Genomic DNA, 14,726 nt, shown 5'->3' with positions numbered 1-14,726 from the left:
ATTATTTTCTACCCAAATATTTTCCTTGTCTTCATATATATTTCAGTCTTTTCTTTTTTTTTTTTTTTCTCTTTCTTTTTTTTCCCCCTAGGATAACGGGTGGTTGCGTAGGCGTGGTAATGTTACTAGAACCCGACATTTAAATGTGCGCACATCTCTACTTAGTACTCCACTTGTATAAAAATGGTAAGTGTTGCCCATGTCAAGTCCCAAAGTTAGGTCAAAGGAGTCAAGGGCGCGGGCCATTCACAGCCCTAGCATCCATGCAGACTAATTGACACTGTAACCTGCATGTGCCCAGACTCTAAAGGGATCCAGACTTCCGGGGTATATACCCATAATACGGGTTCGCTGTTCATGTCTATATTAACTGCTGTGTAGCTACATATGTATATACCTGGGTATTCCCCTATTTCAATACCTATATAGATGACTTAAAAAGAAAAAAGGCCCTTGGAACTATTGCATCAGCCCCAGGGGGTTAGAGGCCCGTGATCCATGGTTGAGCTTTGAGCTTCGGATAATGCAAGCGGGTCTTGGCTGATCCTTTTTTTAACGAAGTTCAACTGATATACTATGGGGTGAAGGATTTCATTTTCTGTCGAGACATTGAGACATGATCATTCTTTTTAGGGGGTTTTGGCTTGATACGCCACAATGTCATTCTTTTTTATATGACTTTCAGGGGGATTATCGGGAACCGAGGTCTTGGGAGTTTGTGGGCTCTTACTTTACCGTTTCCCTCGTGGGAATCTTCCTTTTTTAGATTGCGGAGTACGCTCAACGGCTTGTTTTCTTTTTTCTACTTATATTCCCAACGTTTATTCTACGCAGTAGAATACTCCGTAGAAGTGTTTTTCTGTGCATAACATCAATTGATACCATAGATGTATTTCGTACAGAATGGAATTTCGAGTCAGGAGTCACCAAGTGGAGTGAGTTGTCCCGGGGAGATGATCAATACTATAGTTGGACAATGTGGAGCAAATGGTGAAAGAAAGCATCGCTTGGGTTTCCACGGTATCGATTTCATAATAAAACCTTTGGAATATGATTACGGGAAATTCCACAGTTCGTTCCAGTGTCAGTATTCCATTGGATCCCCCGAGGATCTCTGTATCCTTACATAGTGTAGTACTCTATATCTATAACCACGTGTGTGGCTATCTAAATATCACCTGTGGACTAATAAACACCAGTCCACAAGACCACTATACTTACCCTGTACTATTACTAGTACAGAGTATAGTCCAAATACATGTTTATTGAACGCCATGAGCACGGCTGGTACCCATACGTGACACAGGGGCCTCCCCTGCACTGATAGCCCTTTTCGACTGGTCGCATCCCAGGATTTCGGGCAAGGTTATTCCAACCATCTCCCCGTGTGCATTAGTACTTGCATATAACCAATGCGGTCAACGGTGTGTATTCAATTGGAGAGAAGAGGCGGTGGGAGCAGATAAACAGTTTGTAGTCTGAAATCCATATCTTCGCAAACCAAAAAAAGATGCTAAAAATTTAATTATAGAAAGATGAGTGAAACTAAAATAGAAGTTTGTGTGAGACACAGATTGTAGATAATGATCTTTACAGATCGGGCAACAAAAACAATTGTAAACAGCTGAACCCCATTGATCAGCCACAGTCTAGACTCTTTCTATAACTCCATAATTATCGAACCTGGGCTCTAAAAGACCTTTACATGTATACATACCCGAAATATCATTTCTATATGTAGCATCCCGTAGAGTACGTGGCCTTGGGCCGAGGACGAATTCCCGTTTCATTTTTTTCCCTTTTATGCAAGCCTTATGTGGAATAGGGCAAATGCCCGGCTGAAGTGTGCAAATATCCGGAGCTTCCTTGCCGAGAGGCAACTGCCGTGTGACAAAAAAAAAATTAAGCGTCGGCTGCATGGGCTGGTTTCCGCTCCGTGCTAATGGCGTTGGGGAAATCGGCCAATGCACTGGACTCTATTCCAGAGCCTCAGGCAGTGAGTCAGGCCTTCATAGATTGTGTTGGTATATTCAGAGCCCAATATATTACACTGTACACCCCAATTTAGGACGCTGCTGCCAATGCCAATGGTAATATTGTGTAAGTGGGCCATTGGAAATATGTATAAGCCGCCCTTGCGGCGCCCTCCATGCAACCCGGCGGCTGGATGCACTAATCCAAATCGGTGTCCATATCATGATACAGTAGCGGAAGCGATCCAGTGGATTGGTTGCACACCGCGTTTCAGGTGCGTTTCCGGCTCATCAGGTTTCCCGTCGTCAGGAACCCCTTGTCTCCCATCGCGCCGCGCCATTCAATCGACAACTGACCCAGTGTGGCACGACCGTCCCGTCGCAGGTCCTTCTGAAGTGTCTCAAGACCCTCGCTCTGGCCTTCTTCTTGTTCCACTAAAAATGCTACCTGTAAGACATCCCGTGGATTGAGTGTAGGCAGTGCCGCGGGTGACATGTCCGGGTTCATGGTGTCCCAATTTAGGGATTTTGATTGGAACGGTGGCTTGGGATTTAATTTCGTTTGCTATCCATCCCCCGACGTTAGCCAAATCGTTGAGAATTTCCGGCCCAGCCCGGTTTTCAGGTACAGCCGCGATTCTCCGTGGAAAATCCACTCATTCGCTAGGGATTGATAGGAAATTCATACCTTGACCACCACCGCACCCTCACCCACGTTTTCCAATTGTGCTTCTAGGGCAAACCGGAGTAACCTCGTCTTCCCATATGGACCGAGTGACTTATTATTTACCTCGAGCGGCGGAAGTTCGGACGCCTTGGTCCGAACACTCAAACAGGGCTGTGCCACAAACTGGTATAACTTTCGGAAGGTCCTGACCCGGCCACTAGCCGCCTGCGAGTCTGAGCCGATCTTTGTCTCTGTATAGCTGACACTGACAGCTAGTATATGATTTCCTTCTTCCTTCAAATCAAACCGTACAATCTTTTGTAATGACTCGCCGATCTTGAGCCCGTCTGTTGATGCAGAGTCACTGGCTGGCTCTAACTCTAGTGCCGCGACCGACGAAGGTGTTTGCATTTCCGCTACTATGCGCACCGATGTGAGGAGTCTGTCGTTGTCATCATCATGGATCTCGTTGTTCGCGCTGAGTGTGCATCCGAAGGTTTCTCCGACATAGACGGATCCGAAGGAGGGGGGCAGAGTAAGCTATTGGCATCAGTGAACAGTTTCTTGGGGGTGTCTGGTAGCCGTCTCACAAGAGGTGTTAAAATGAATTGACCATCGGAGTCACCGGACGGATAGCTTAACGAGGCTTTCGAGGAGATTATGGTGTTGGACGTTGGGAGGGGATGCTGATAAGAAAGTGACGGTCGCGCAAGGCTGCGTATTGAGAGTCAGGAGCTGCCATCAACACAACGGATATTGAGGATTGGAATTACCGCAACACTAATCAATCCATAATTAGCTTGCTAGTCCAACTATGGGTTGTATTCACATACCTTTGAGGGAGACCGAATGTGGTTCCTTCGGAGCATCAGCACCCGATAGAGCCCGTGGACGTGACATGGAGAACAAGTTCGAAGATAAGTTCTAGGAGACAAAGTGGAAATGAGGGAAAGAATTAGCTGTAATCCGGGGCTTTGCAGTATAGCGTCATCTTGTTGATGAAAGAGGGACAAGTCCACAGTTCTCCACGAGCTGATAGCGATAGGGAGCTACCCCAAACAAACAGTGCAAACACCCGCTCTTTCCCAAATAGTATACCACCTGGGACTTCAAATGTTCTAGGTTATTCGTCTCTTTTTACTGACTGGCCACATATAGATGCCTGCTGAAAGCGTTGAACCCTAGATTTATACATATGTAACGTATTTGATTGGCATCATATCTTCCTGGGAAATAGAGCATCTACTACCTAATGGGGAAGGAGCCTCCAAGAGTTCTTTAGGGCCGAGTACATACGGACATACGGACGTACATGATATAGATGTGCTGTCCACTACAGACTCCTCTATTTACTGTATCTTTCTGTACAGACCACTGCGATCAGGGTTGTTTTACAATAATGAAAAACCCAAAGTGAACGGAGAACAAACACGACTGAGAACAAAGGCCATTCCCATCTTCATGAGACTTCATGCAAAGTCATATGACACTTCACGTGCTTAAAGCCGCCTCTAGATATTGCTTGCTGTAATACATACATGTTGCAATGCATGCTTTGTCCGTGGTTCACTTTCCTTGAAAATCCTATCTTCCATACTATCATGGAAGTATCCCATGTCTTAAAGTTCCTGTCCATGTAAAAGATATAAAACCTTCCTCTTCTCCTGGGCGGCCCTCACTCCCTGATACTTTCGACACCAAAGTCGAGCCCACTGTCGAGCCTGCTGGTCCTAGTCACAAGCCTATGCCCGAGAACCCAGCTCAAGTTGCAAAGAGGACTCCACTCAGTGCCTTCCAAGTACTCATGTCTGAGAAACGCGCGCTTCCATGGCTAAACTCACCTCCCGACGAGTTTATAGAAAGAGAGCAACGCACCAAACGTCAAAGGCAAGTAAATATTGACGAATATGGCATACTTCGATTTGCTAATCAGTGTTGCTTTTAGCATGTATATGATTAGACACGGTATTGGCGGAACCAAAGACGTTCCGAAAATCTCATTCGAAGTTGTTGGGTCGACTGGCAACATCTACAGAACCATCATTGGCAAAGTGCCCACCTGTGACTGTCCAGATGTCAGATTCCGGAAGGTGCAGTGTAAGCACATGTGCTTTGGTAAGTCTCAAACAACTCAACAAATACATACCTACTCTGTCCCTTACAGTCCAACTACCACTCTCTATTCTTTGCTAATCTGTTGCTAAGTCCTATCCGCGATGAATGTTATTGGAGAATTGAGGTACCAGCGCTCATTTTTGCCATCTGTGAGTCTCTGCAAATCCTAGCCAAGCATCATTCTGTCTATATATATCACTAACGCACTTGCTTAATCAGGAACTACGCGAGATGCTTGCTACGTTATCCTTGAAACGAAAACTGAATACCACCGCCCTTACTTCCACCGGAGACAGGAAGCCAATCGAGGGCGAATGCCCAATTTGTTTCTACGACTTCAAACCTAACGAGAAAACCACTTGGTGTCAGGACTGCGGCAGCAATTTTCATCAGGCCTGCTTCGGGAAATGGGAAGCCACTATGCAGGCATCCAATGATGCTGTCCGTTGTCTCTACTGGTAAGTGATGACAATTTGTCCGAGCCCTAAGAAGAACCTGAAATTTAACAGCTGTCCGCATGTAGCAAAGTCCTATGGAAGGGCGACGAACACGAAACCCCCCATTCCACCGGAAAGGCTGTCGGAACCGAGGAACGTTGTAGTATACCGAAACATCCGAACGTGGGCGACAACTAGTATGCTTACAGTCCATCACACATCTTGACCTATGGCCCCCCAGAGGAACTCCTGCTAACAATGTGCTTCTTGGACTGAACTAGGCGACGTGCCATCATACAAATCTCTATAGGCATGTAAGAGCGAGAAACAGTTCTGTTGCGGAATTATCTCTTGTTGTGGTGTCTTCTTATCTTTAACCTTTTACTTCGAGTCAGTTTGTTTTTGGAGGATGGTGTTGGGAATGGTTCGCCTTGAGAAATCTATCATTGAGTGATGCTCACTCTTAGCCGGTGCAAGTCCAAGCATGGATTACTTTATTACCCGGCCTGGAATAACGGGAGTCACCTTGTGGTGTTCTTTTATCGCAGAAATACTGGTGCTCAGTGCTGTACTTGGATAGAGTTTTTTTATGCTGGATACATCCAAATGAATATAATATCTTTTCTTACAATCTTCAATATCGAGTGTAAGCTACATACAATTGTTACTACCCTCGGTTGGAAGATCTTACAATTTCACTCTTACTGGTAAACCCAAAAAAGCAACAAAAATGATCCATTGATCTCAAATCCGGGTATCACATTAAGCCCCAACGGCCCAAGAAACAAAAAAAAAAAAAGAAACATCAAGCTTCTCAACTCCCCAAAATCCAAGAACACCAAACACAGGTTCTTCTATATATCCCTTTGAAGCCGTTGACCCAGGCGAACAGTCGCAACACTAACACCTTCCTCGCCAGTCATCCACGACGGCATACGCTCAGGGTCAACGATGCCTAACTCGGCAAGTTTGCGAATCCCCCCAATGACATCGGAGCCAGAGAAAGTGAGTGACACAGCAGGTAAGGTAGACATAGAATCATCAACATCATCATCTTGTTCCTCATTAGAGCCCGCTGTGTCGAGGAGTCGGATATCAAGTCGGTCCAGCGGTGCTGGGGCGAGTGATGACCCCAATGTCCCAAATCGAGAGTGGATGGCTAGGCGGCGTTTCTTAGAATCTGGAGATACGGGGACTGTATCAATACTGCTGGATCTTCGTTTTGCCGCGGAGCCATTTGTGTTTTCCTTGCCTTCTGCTGGGCCGGAATGACTCGTTTGAATATGCTCTTCGGGCGAGACTGTATTGGAAGGTCGAGGGTCCAACGGACTTCCTTCAATGGCTGCGTCTGCAAAGATGCTGAAGGCGCCATTGGATGCCGTTGATCGCCCAGGTCCTCGGAGGGCTAGGAGCGTAGGCAGATTCTTTGCTGCCAGGGATGTCGCCTGCAGAGAAAATCGTTCCTGTGGGCGAGATAAAGCTTTGGGAATGGAATCGCGCACCAGACGCTGAAGAGTTCTGGTATCTGTAGCCACTGAACTTGGCGAAGGGGCAGCTTTTGATCCCGTGGATGCTGCTATGGAAGTGTAGACGTAAGGGCAACTATCTGGGAAAGCGACGTAGATGACTCGGGACGAGTCAGTGAAGATCTCGGCGGCCTGTCTAGGGGATTGATATGGTGAGTCGACGACGAAGATACGTAAGAATGTCAGCGGCAGTGTTGCCGAGTGGGCGAGGTGGTAGTGGGCCTTGACCAATGGGGAGATTTCTCGTTGTAGGCCTTGCACAAACGTTGCCGCTTGCATGCGCGGTACAGAACCGGACCAGTCAGCGGGTGGCATCTTTTGGGAGTTCTTGCGCTTGGTATCAATACGACTCAGCTCGAGCGCGGTCCATCGAAGGCTGGCGGGGTGGTCGTCCATGTAGCGGAGGTCTGCCATGGCTAGCTGGCGCAAGGTGATTCCATGCCGCCAATCGCCTTCTAGGATTCGTTCGAGAACTTCGCGCTTTGCGCCCTTTCGGTCCTGCAGATCTTCATATACCTGGCGGACTTCTTCGATTGTCTCCCCCGCGGGGTATGGGAGGGCTTCGTCATCGTCGGGGTTATCTTCGTCGGCCTGTAGGTATGGTGGAAATGAGGCAATGTTGCGATCGTCAAGCCACGTAAATGCCAGGTCCAGCAGTGCTTGTCTGGATAGTTTTCCCAGGGATTTTGTGAGGGACGGAGTCGATGAGGGAATGCGGAGGTTATTTGGAAGACTCGCTGTTGTCGGGGCGCGGACTGCTTTAGGACGCGCCATGGCCGTAGTTCACAAGGTATTGTGCCAATACCTGGGGGGATTCAAGATCGTCTTATATCAATAGCAGGCGCATGCCTCTAGATCCATATCTTGATCTGTTCCCGTGCTTAGCCAGTTTCTCGAGTCCAAATTCCAAATCACGCGTCAACAAGTACACACGTGATGATAAGCCGATAAGGATTGAGATCAACCCGATTATGTCATCTGGGCGTTGATCCATGGATCCCGAGGTTCATCCATTACCTGAGCCAAGACTTGTACAAATACAGACGAATTGATTTCCCCCCAAAAAAAGCTTCAAGACTTTCCAAAAGTCAACAAAGAAGAGAAGAGAATACACTGCAGCTTAAGTCCAACATAGGCTGCTATACTAGCCACTGCATTTCCCGCTAATCTTATCCTTCGTTCACACCAAGGTTTGGTGCCAATTTATCCCGGCATTCGTATTTCTTATCCTTTATTCTCTTTTGCTCCCAACGCCATTCATCTCAGGGTGTTTAGCGGTCTGAGATCATCAAATGGGCCTATCACTGATATGTATAAAATGTATTATTGTACTCTGCATAATAGATCAGAGTGCATAAGAAATTAGACCGAGGCGTTCCAGCTCACATAAATGTGGGTCAACGATTAACTTTTGTCACAAGGCCAAAGTTGAAATGGTTGAAATGTTGGAAGTTGCATGACCACGGTCAGCTTTTAAGCGAATTTCTTAATAACTTCCCCTCAACCCGGGGAATGATCATATACGCTCTTCCGCACCTGAATCTGTGAATCAACCTTTCCCTCCTTCACCATGGGGGCGAACGAGCGCAAAAATGTTGCCGTAATTGGCACGGGCATGGCTGGGTTAGTGGTCGCATACATGCTCAGAAATGACTCTCGGGGGAGATTCGACGTCGAAGTATTTGAAAAGGTAAAAAAAAAAAAAAAAAAAATGGAACCTGCGATACCTCACGCGCGAGCTAAAGCTAATCCCAACAAAAACACACAGCAAGACAAACTTTCGCTCGACTCCGCGTCATACAACCTCACAACCCAGGATGGCGGAGGCGCAAAGTTCGAACGCCTCGATCTTCCCATGCGCACATTCGCCGACGGATACTACGAAAGTCTCAAGCGCATGTACGATTATTTCGGTATCCCCTATGGCTCGCTACGGTTTATTTACTCCCTGTCGACACTACCAGAAAATACCATAAACCAAGCCTCCCCGTACTACATGCATTCCTCAAATAACCACCAATTACCTCCCTTGCGTCCGGAGGGCTTATCATGGATTGGGTGGCTGATCGAAATGTGCTATCTGGCAATATGCTATTATTGGTTCAAAGCCTGCTGCTTCTTTGTAGCGCCCAAAACACTGGAGTCGTCTGGCACGGAGGAATCTCTGCGACAATATGTGGAGAGGATTATGTTGCCCAGTTACTACCTGAAAAACTACTTCCTGCCGGTTTTCGCGAGCGTTGCAACTTGCTCGCACGACGCGCTGATGGATTTCCCAGCTCTTGATCTAGTCGGTTATGGGAGACGGACATTCCGTAAGAAGCACTACACTGTTCTTGGTGGAGTTCAGCATGTCGAGCAAAAGCTATCCGAAGACTTGACGTATAAACTTGGCATGAAGGTCACAGCGGTGGAGAATATCGGCACAAGAGTTCAAGTGAGCTGGATAGATACCCGTGATGGCCAGAGCAGCTCAAAGTTATTTGATCATGTTGTTCTGGCCGTGACTCCTGATGTGGTTGGCGCCATTTTCCAGCCTCTGCGAAGCGCAATGAAGGCCGTCCCCACAACAACCGTTCAGTCCGTTGTGCACCGCGACTTTTCTCGGATTCTGGATTCCAGCAAATCCCTCTGGGCGCAAGTGTCCTTAAACCCCGGCGAATCAGCACCTCACCCCCTCCATATGTGCTCAAATGCTACGGCGACTGAGACGATCCATGAACATCCGTCATCCGCTCTCATCACTACTTGCCCTATCGCTCCGATTGACCCCGAGAAGGTCTTGTACACTGCCACATTCACTCGTGTTTTGCGATCATCCACCAGCAGACAAATCGTCAACCAGATTTTCCGCCAGAAGACGCCTGGAGATGACAAGAGCCAGCTTTGGCAGAATGGAGATGGAAATGTCTGGCTCGTTGGCGGTTGGTGCTGGGACGGGATGGTTCTGCTCGAGGGGTGTCTCGCTTCTGCGACAAGAGTGGCCAACGCTCTTGATGTCGAGGTGCCTTGGATGAAAGAGTCCTCTTCATAACGACCTGTCACGAACATAACGAGGCTTTCGTCTGCATATTCATTTCGCACATTTATAAATCTCAATAAACCCCTGGACGCATCATACATAGCGTATATGATATCAATAAACGCATCAACATATAGTTAACTTTTCTATGATAAACTAATCTGCCATAGTCCGTGGTCTGTGGGCCATTTCTTTGGATCCCCTTCCTCTCGTTGTCTCTTTCCACCTCGTGCTCACAACAAGGTTCAGCCTAGAATCCTATACAAACCGGGTGCGCGATAATAAGAGTACATGGCAACGGACCCTGTTTTACGCCAGTCAGAAAGTCGAATGGGGTTGAATTCCAGTGCACTAATTGGAACGAAGGCGTCAGTAGAGTATTATAAATAGCCGATATCTTAAGAACTTGATCTTATATTTACCGTTGATGCATCACACGCTCCACAATTATCAACACTCGAGCTCAAATCAGTACACACTCCATCACAACAGGTTGGTGGTGAGCCGACGATGCACTATAGATATGAATATATGTAAGAAACGAGTGGCTATAGAGTAATGTAATGTAATCAGGATATACTACGACACTACAACATCCACAGTTCCCCGTGTTTGACATTGTGTCTGTACACAAGAAGAAACAACCTTGTAGTCCTTCTGCGGACTATCTGTGTGGAATGACCATTTCGCAAACAACCACTGATAGCTAAACTTTGCGCATGGCCAAACTCACATTCGGAATCCACGGGATACAGTAGGTAGCATTCTGCTGTGGACTGTGTATATCAGGAAAGGTGACATTAGATGCGTTCACGGGGTTGGCCTTGACATGGTCGTAGAAAGAGCTGAGGGCCCCTGTTCGAAGGTTAGAACGTAATATATATGTTCTACCGGTCCAAAGTAAAGGGTTTTAAACCTAAAGGAGGAAAGACAAGCATCTGTACGCAGGGCCACATCTAGTGATAGTATCGAGAGATAGATGAGATAGAGTATATTGGAATAGTAGGCCGTGTATCGCGCAATTCAGATGGATAATACATCACGACCAGGCCGTCTTTTACTGCGTGTATTACTCGATTCAACGACAAGGTCACCACCTTCTTGAGGTCTCCATCTCTATGCCTCGCGGACTTGAAAATGTAGGCTATCTATAAAACACAAATTGGTTTAGATAGTAAATCAGTAATTATTTGGATGTGGTCTCTATCTGACATTTACAGTTTTTCTGCCATACTCAGAATGGACGATGTTTGAATCAAGATTGCTTTATTGAGACATGCAAAACATAAACGCTAAAATATTGACTTTTATAATTACATTTCCCTAATGGGAATATGATAATATACAAGAGCAAAGCAATTATATGTTCATTACCGGCGCACAACCTCCGCCTGTTCTTCGGCATTTTCAGCCGCGTGTCCTTCCTGGACCGCTTCATAAAATGGCGCGAACTTGCTCTTCATCCTTAGCCTCTTACCGAAGAAGTAAAAACCAATGGGAATCGGAACAAGGACGGCCGCGACACATCCAAGAAGCGTGGAAGCCCACTGGATACCCATTCCTTGGAACATCTGGCGTGAGAAAAGGGGGAAGCTGGCTGCCACCATCGAGCGGCAGAATGTGTTTGCTGCGATAGCCGATGCGGCGCTGTATAATATGTTAGATAAGTCCATCAGTTGCGGGAACGGAGAGCATGACATACAACATGAGATATGTGTCAATCAGATAGTTGAACAATTGAATGAAAATGATCAGAAGCCCAAATCCAGTAAATAGGCCACTAAGGGTAGGCACAATCCAGTGGATGGTACCATTGAAACCAGTCCATCCAAACCAGAAGAGTCCAGCAGCGAAGAGACCACCGCCGACTATCACGGGTGGGAGACGCCATTCGGGGACGGGCACACCACCATTCATGTCGAGTTTCTTGTTGTATGCCTTGCTGGAGACGATGATATAAGTCGCGGCAGTGAACAGACCGACCACCATGCCGAAGAGTGGGAGACCTCCGACACCAGCGTTCATACCGTAAACACCCTGGAAGACCAGGGTGTAGGCGGTCAGGAAGCAGTAGAGCAACCCATAGATAAAACTTAGGTAGATGGTGACGGCTAGGATCAAAGGCTCGTTAAAAAGTAGTCGAAGCGGGCGAGAGAAGTTGTTTACGATCAGCTCTCGAAGATCGACCTCGATTTCCTCTTGCTTCGCGTGAATTCCCCAGTTCTTAGTCCGGCGACGTAGCTCCGAGGCCTTAGCCACAAGGACAACAGGTGGGTACGACTCCTTTAGGAAGAAAATGTTCAAAAGGAAAGCGGCGAAGCCCATAAAGGCAGGGATGTAGGCGGTCCAGCGCCAGCCGAGATAAGACATGTTAATGAAACCTCCAATGAAAGGTGCCAGGAGAGGACCTAGGAACACCGTCGAGGAGAATATGGCAATGGCAACACCACGGGTGCGGTTGTCCCAGATATCAGAGAAAACAGCAGCCACAACTGCCAATGGACAACTGCCAAAGATACCACAGAAGAATCGGCAAATCATGAGTGTCTGCAAGTCCTTTGCGACTGCCACTGCGATATTGAAGACGCCAAATCCGAACATGGCGATGATGATGGGGATACGACGGCCCTGGAGTTCAGATAGGGGAGCCCATATCAGGGGACCTGAGGCGTAGCCGATGATGTATAGAGAGCTGGAGAGAACGGCGACTTCGAGGCCAACGCTGAAGTGTTGCGACACATTACTAGACGAAGCACTAAAAACAGCGGAATCGAAGGTGGAGCAAATACTGGTGAAGGCAAGGATGGCACTAATGTAGGATCTAGAGTAAAAAAGTTAATACTGGAGTATAAATGTAGTAAGTTGAATGCGCAGTACGATCTGCACATGCGTGATGAAACGACTCACTTCTTCTTCACAGGCCAGTTCAGCGGGTATAATGGGTCATCAGGTCCATCGAACTCCACGACGTAATCTTCCCGCGCAGGGAGAGGTGGAGGGTAGGGCTTGTCCCCACCAAAAGCTGGCAATGGTGCCCGCGACGGTCGCGACCGAAGACTCTCGCCAACAGTGAGCGCATGCTGGGCGCGTTGTGTCTCAGTCCTGCTTAATGCTCTCGATGTCCCGGTCCGATGACGTTCCAAGTCCAGCTCTGTGTTCCGCGATTGTAGCCGATGCACCTGCGGGTCATATACAGAGGAGACGCTTGAGCCGGTCGATGATCCGATAGAGCCTGACGTAGCTTGTCTCTCTATCTCAGCTGAAGTCCGTGGCTTTTCGCTCGACAGATGTGACCCTTCGGCCTCAGGTAGCTGATCGGCCATATTGCCAATGGTGGCCGCTTTATGAATTCGGAGGTTATAGTCGGGGCCGATCTTGCAGATCTTCTTGGCTGCAGTCACTTTATTCCCCTGTTGGGACTGTCAGAAAGATCGGAAAGGTACCGGGTGCCTGGATTATGTAGGGGAAAAAAAGCTTTTTTTTCGCCATCCAAGAGCGGACAATTTGTTTATAGAAACTTCACCAAAAAAATAGGAGCGCCGAATGCAACTATGATCGTCTAGACCCACCACTAAGCGGCTTCGGCCTCGGCCAAACTGCCGAACTTATCGGCTAAGACGGATGTTAGCATGAGAACCTCCCAAGCAATTAGTAACTAAAACACTACATTAGTTAGTTAACTAGTTATCGAGTTGATTAAAATATTGGCAATTTGTCAAATACGACTGGCAATCATGTAAATCCTCAATCTTCTCTTCCTCAGGAGCTCGGAATTTACTGAAGCAGATAGCTCTGGAGTCATCGAGGGAGCCACCGCCTCACTACGTCATTATGAATCAAATCGCCACGCGGGAGGCTTGCACGTCCTTTCCAAGTTACTATATTAAGTACTATATTAGTATATGACCAAGCAGATGTTGTATTAATAACAAATTCTTCACACACTTGATGTTAGGTACGGAGTACACCATACCATACCATATACCCTTCAAGCCTGGAGTGGAGATTAGGCATCTATGCTCCACAACGAAGCACCCACTATATACTCCGGACGGAGTACGGAGTACTCCGATTAATAATGCATCAAATTTCCGAACGACCATCCTTGCTCAAATCTTTCAAATCGTCTTCCGTATAACCTTCCATAAAGTCCAACCTCGAAGACTTGTTCAACGCAACACCATGGTCATACAAGCCATTGGCAACTTTAAAGTCTACCCTAATGATTAGTGTCGGCATGCACCAACATACAAGACGCAAGGTGAGACACCGGGATGACGTAGTGCTGGTCCGTTAGACACATTCCCAGGGTCTTTGGGCAGAGGGTTGATGAGCTACTGCCAGATATTTTTTTAGAGAAGCGCCAGATGACCACGATGAAAGTGTAGAACCTGGCGACGTAAGGTTGGAAGGGAAGCATTTGACTGGCTTCCCAAATTTCTCTATCCATTGACTTCCTTCTGTGCGGTAGCAACCGCATCTTTCAGAGCTCCAACACTGAAGGGGTCATTCATTTCCCAAACATGAGCAATTTCAGTGTATAAGAACCGTCTAGCTGAATAAGAAAAATAGGCCATTGCCTGTTGTCACGCCCAATTGTAAAATAAGTTTGGCCACATCGTTGCCGGTGGTATTAACCCGTATGCAGGCCATCTGGAGGGCCACGTGCAAGCACAGCATACTGCTCATGCTGACTCGAAGGCTATTCATGAGCTTTTTGGCTGGTCCCGTTGACCTACTAAGCAGCCCATGGCTAGAGAACTGAGTCAGGCGAAGCACTTAGGGCGTCCTTTTGATGAGCCCTTGATCTATCTGTATATGAAAGGACAATGGCATTGTTTATTGGTCTTTTGACAATGCAAGCCCGGAGGAATATATGGTTTTCTAGCTGGGTAGGACTCTCTGGTCATGTAGACGAGTGCAGATTCCAAGTGGAAGGATTAATGAGGAAGCCTCGCTTTCCTCCTTTTTCGTCATCTAGTGTTC

General features: G+C 47.3%; 5 protein-coding genes across 5 annotated transcripts; 2 read left to right on the top strand and 3 right to left on the bottom strand.

Annotated features, from left to right (window-relative positions):
• Nucleotides 1–2,244: 2,244 nt before the first annotated feature.
• N7537_004942 (trafficking protein particle complex subunit 13) lies at nt 2,245–3,540 on the bottom strand (the record flags this gene model as incomplete). Its single annotated transcript, XM_056895999.1, has 5 exons — nt 2,245–2,538; nt 2,662–3,180; nt 3,231–3,354; nt 3,414–3,420; nt 3,474–3,540. 5 exons carry the CDS (start codon nt 3,538–3,540, stop codon nt 2,245–2,247), a joined length of 1,011 nt encoding a protein of 336 aa, XP_056755747.1.
• A 727-nt stretch (nt 3,541–4,267) lies between these two features.
• On the top strand, nt 4,268–5,468 carry N7537_004941 (uncharacterized protein; the record flags this gene model as incomplete). The annotated part of the gene is made up of 5 exons (XM_056895998.1): nt 4,268–4,491; nt 4,586–4,755; nt 4,846–4,904; nt 4,975–5,213; nt 5,402–5,468. Coding segments are annotated over 5 exons (759 nt in total), but the record flags the coding sequence as incomplete, so codon positions are not given.
• A 578-nt stretch (nt 5,469–6,046) lies between these two features.
• N7537_004940 (CENP-N/CHL4 family protein) lies at nt 6,047–7,492 on the bottom strand (the record flags this gene model as incomplete). Its single annotated transcript, XM_056895997.1, has 1 exon — nt 6,047–7,492. One exon carries the CDS (start codon nt 7,490–7,492, stop codon nt 6,047–6,049), a length of 1,446 nt encoding a protein of 481 aa, XP_056755745.1.
• A 796-nt stretch (nt 7,493–8,288) lies between these two features.
• N7537_004939 (uncharacterized protein) lies at nt 8,289–9,752 on the top strand (the record flags this gene model as incomplete). Its single annotated transcript, XM_056895996.1, has 2 exons — nt 8,289–8,408; nt 8,487–9,752. The coding sequence occupies 2 exons, from the start codon at nt 8,289–8,291 to the stop codon at nt 9,750–9,752; spliced, it is 1,386 nt and encodes a 461-aa protein (XP_056755744.1).
• Nucleotides 9,753–11,110: 1,358 nt separating this feature from the next.
• N7537_004938 (MFS transporter) lies at nt 11,111–13,063 on the bottom strand (the record flags this gene model as incomplete). The annotated part of the gene is made up of 3 exons (XM_056895995.1): nt 11,111–11,387; nt 11,443–12,561; nt 12,648–13,063. 3 exons carry the CDS (start codon nt 13,061–13,063, stop codon nt 11,111–11,113), a joined length of 1,812 nt encoding a protein of 603 aa, XP_056755743.1.
• Between the last annotated feature and the right edge of the window lie 1,663 nt (nt 13,064–14,726).

The sequence above is a fragment of the Penicillium hordei genome (genome assembly GCF_028827395.1).
Source record: "Penicillium hordei strain IBT 12815 chromosome Unknown utg000002l_segment0_segment0, whole genome shotgun sequence".
NCBI classification, from domain to species: Eukaryota; Fungi; Ascomycota; class Eurotiomycetes; order Eurotiales; family Aspergillaceae; genus Penicillium; species Penicillium hordei.
The sequence above is the reverse complement of the archived record's forward strand: the minus strand, read 5'-3'. Positions and strand labels throughout refer to the sequence as shown.